General features: G+C 51.2%; 1 protein-coding gene across 4 annotated transcripts in view; it reads right to left on the bottom strand.

The window, feature by feature from the left end:
• Window positions 1–3,526, bottom strand: part of Csmd2 (CUB and Sushi multiple domains 2) — a 553,245-nt gene that overhangs the window by 268,999 nt on the left and 280,720 nt on the right. For all 4 annotated transcript variants that reach the window (XM_029539695.1, XM_021199594.2, XM_029539696.1 and 1 more), the window contains exon 6: window positions 1,348–1,460. In XM_029539695.1, coding sequence (XP_029395555.1) covers window positions 1,348–1,460 — 113 coding nt within the window. The remainder of the gene's footprint in view (window positions 1–1,347; window positions 1,461–3,526) is intronic.

Raw genomic sequence — 3,526 nt, 5'->3', positions numbered from 1 at the left:
CTGTCTGTGTGTGTGTGTGTGTGTGTGTGTGTGTATCTGTCTGTCTGTCTCTCTGTGTGTGTGTCTGTCTGTCTGTCTCTGTGTGTGTGTGTGTGTGTGTGTGTGTGTGTGTGTGATATAGAAGCCAGATGCTGGTGTTTGGTGTTCTCCTCTGACTTATTTCTTGAGACAGGATCTCTCACTGGATCTCCAGCTCATTTGATTGGCTAGACTGGCCAGCCCATGAGTTCTGGTGATCTCCCCATTTCTACTCCTTCCTCTTCCCTCTCCAGTGCTGGGGTTTTGGATGTGTGTGACTGCAGCTGCCTTCTACATGGGTGCTGGGAGCCTAAGTCAGGTCAGAAGAAAGTGCGCCATTAAGCTCCACTTTTCTATTTTGGGAAACATGACAGGAGGAAGCAGGTGGTTGTTTCTCTGGCTCAGAGGGCTAGGCCTCCACAGTGGCATGCACTGCCTCCAGAAAAGTTTAGCTTTGTGATGTCTCCAGGCCCAGTGGGCTTCTGGCTTACTTTTCACACATTGCAAAAGTCTCCTCTAGTGTAGACAGAGGGAATGAGGCCACTCATTAAGTCCAGATACGAAAATATGGTTCCTGCAACTGCAGCTTTTTACCCTAGACCCTAGAGTATTTATCAGTTTTGAATACTGTCTCAAAGTACAGGCAAGGTTTTGAGGCACATCTGGTCCTCTCCCCTGCACCCAATGGATGTCTTAGCCCCTCTTCAGCTGCAAGGAGTGCTCCCCTCTTTTAGAGGTGACTCCCGGGGCTCAAAGTGCCTTCCTTATCGGAGCATAAGTGTGATTTCCTGGGGTTTGCACCCTGCTCCTGCTCTGAGTTCTCGTCCAAATCGGAGGTTGGAAGTAAGTAGGGACGCTCCCTAAGGCAGCTTGCCTATGCTTGCAATAAAGCGCTCTAGATAGAATGAAGCTGAGTGCAGATGTGAGGAGGACTGTAGGAGGTCAGCTACCAACGCTGAGGACGCGTGGAGCTCTGGCTTCCCTTGCTGTAAGAAGGGTGTGCGACTAATATCTACTGCACAGCATGATGATAAGGGAGCAATAGAGGTGCCCGACAAATTCCTCACACTGGGCCTGACTCTTAGCACTAATCACGATGAGGACTCTGTCCTGAAGAGTGGCAACCAGGCTGTTAGTGTCTGAGGACTGCCCCTCTGGTACCTAAAGGCTCCCTAGGCATGTGCGGAGATGCAGGCACGGAGACCTCAAGATGTACAGATGTAACGGCCCCAAGACAGGGATGCCTGAAGTCCCACGTGGGCGAAGAGCTGAGGCCCTCCACAGCCACTGCTGTTCTCTCAGAGGAAGCCCCGTTCCGGCTGTGCTTACCTTGGTACTGGGCGCTGAAGCCTCGCTGCCGATGGTTACCATCTGATGTGAAGTGGAGCCGCAGCCAGTTCTTGCTGCTGATGACAGGGGCCGGGAGGCTGGCTCCGGTAAACCTGGGGTGGGGGACAGGACAGAGAAAGGTCAGCAGTGAAACAGAACATCAAGGAGTCTATGCACCTTCTGAAGCAAGGAGAGCACCATCCATCCGTTCTAGGAGGCCTGGGTCTGTGCAGCTGGAGGGATTTCCAAGCAAGTTACTCCTCCCACCTCGGATTCCCCAAGTCCCAGCAGATGCTCAGAGCTTGAGAGTAACCAAAGGAGGCTGGGAGCCAAGTTGAGGGTTCTCTGTGGACAGTTCCATCGACATTGTACTGCCTTTCCTGTTTCCCTATTTTCTGGGTCTTGGATCTTTCCTGACTGGCCTGTGGTCATCTGTCTGCCTTCCTCTTGCACCACACACACACACACACACACACACACACACACACACACACACACACCCTTCACAGGACTCTAGAGAGTCCCTGAAATAATACCCCAGCCCCAGGTAAGTCTTCTCAATGGACTGGACATGAAAGTCACATAGGTCTCTTGGCTTAGGCTCAAATCAAGGCTGCCAGCCTGTGACCTTGTACCCAGGCTTTCCTAAGTGAGAAGCGCAGATGCAAAGGCTGTGGGGTTAAGCGAGAAACTGGGCACTGAGGCTATCCCAGGGCCTGACACCTCCAAACTCACCCACAGCAACTCCTTCCCTACCCTGTAACACCATAGGACCCAATTCCAATTACAGTTCTGCTACCAGTTCTCCCAAAGATCAAGCCTTGGTAGGAAGCAGTGGGGATGAGCGGGGAAGCAGCTGGGGGCTTGGAGGGACCTGGAAGCTGTGCTGTGAGACCCCAAGAAAGTTGCCTAAACCCTCTGAGATTCTGTGACCTGATCTATGGAGTAGATGTGGTGATATCCCCTCCTCAGGGTTGCAGGGACTCACAAGATGACACTCTGAAGAGATCCTGGAGTCCCCAACAACAGCAAACTCCTGGGAATGGCACATTATCTGTTCTCACCTTGGGACTCAGAACCCAAAGTGACACTTGGCACGAAGACATATGTCGGGGTCCCAGCAGAGAGCAGCTCTGAGAAATGGTCCTTATTAAGTTGAGGTTGGGCAGTGGAGGAAACAAGAAGAGGGTCACCCTGGAGGCTGCTAACAAGGGATGCGGGTCAGTACCACCCCCTCTCCCGGAGTAGAGGAAATCAGAAATACCCCTAACCAATAGGGTTGCATGGCAATCTCTACCCAGATCTTCAGCTGGTTTGGGAAAACTCCTGGCAGAAAGACCAAGGAATGAACAGCCACAGTGCACACTCCTTGCTCTCTCCCAACTCCCTGGTGCTCCTGCTGATCTAGCCTATTGGAGACTTGATGAAAGATTGATGCTTGCCCACAGGCGAGTCTTACAGACAGAGGGAAAGGAGAAGGCCAGAGAGAGGGATCTGGAGGGGCAGGCACTAGAGAGCCAACAGAGTGGCTTCCCATAAATATTCACTGAACAAAAGATCTAACTAAGGAGCTGATACCCTCTGCTCTCATTTCTTACTATAATGAAAACGCTGACACACACAAAACTCTAGGAATGTAACCCACAGTGCTTGGGCAGGAACTATTATAGAAACCAATTACTGTATCTCAGCAGATCCCATTTAAAATAGTTTATTACAGGGTGAGTCATTTCAGTTTTCTAAGGAGCCTCAATTGGTATCGTGGGCTCCCCCAACCCTAGGCCAAATTCAACTGGAGCTCAATGACAGAACTTGGAGGCTATTTACATATAGAAGGAGAAGTGGGGGAAACTTCACCTGAATAATTCAGAACCCACGGCTGCTTCTTAGAAAAGGCAAGGAAGGGGTATCTAGCGGTCCAGGTTATAATTGGAAGTTGGGGCAGGGAACTTCCCAGCTCAGGGATGAGGTGGGAGCTGATGCTCAGCTTCCTATGCATAGCTATCCTATGGTTACCTGGAGCCTTCTGGCTGTTCCTGCTCCTCCCATGCAGCGAGCCTTGTGCCATCTCCTCCCCCTCCCTTCTCTCCTCTCTCTCTCTCTCTCTCTCTCTCTCTCTCTCTCTCTCTCTCTCTCTCTCTCTCTTACTCATCTCATATCAGCCATGTTTATACTTTTT

The sequence above is a fragment of the Mus pahari genome, chromosome 6 (genome assembly GCF_900095145.1).
Source record: "Mus pahari chromosome 6, PAHARI_EIJ_v1.1, whole genome shotgun sequence".
Taxonomy (NCBI): domain Eukaryota; kingdom Metazoa; phylum Chordata; class Mammalia; order Rodentia; family Muridae; genus Mus; species Mus pahari.
This window is presented reverse-complemented; position numbering and strand designations above follow the sequence as displayed.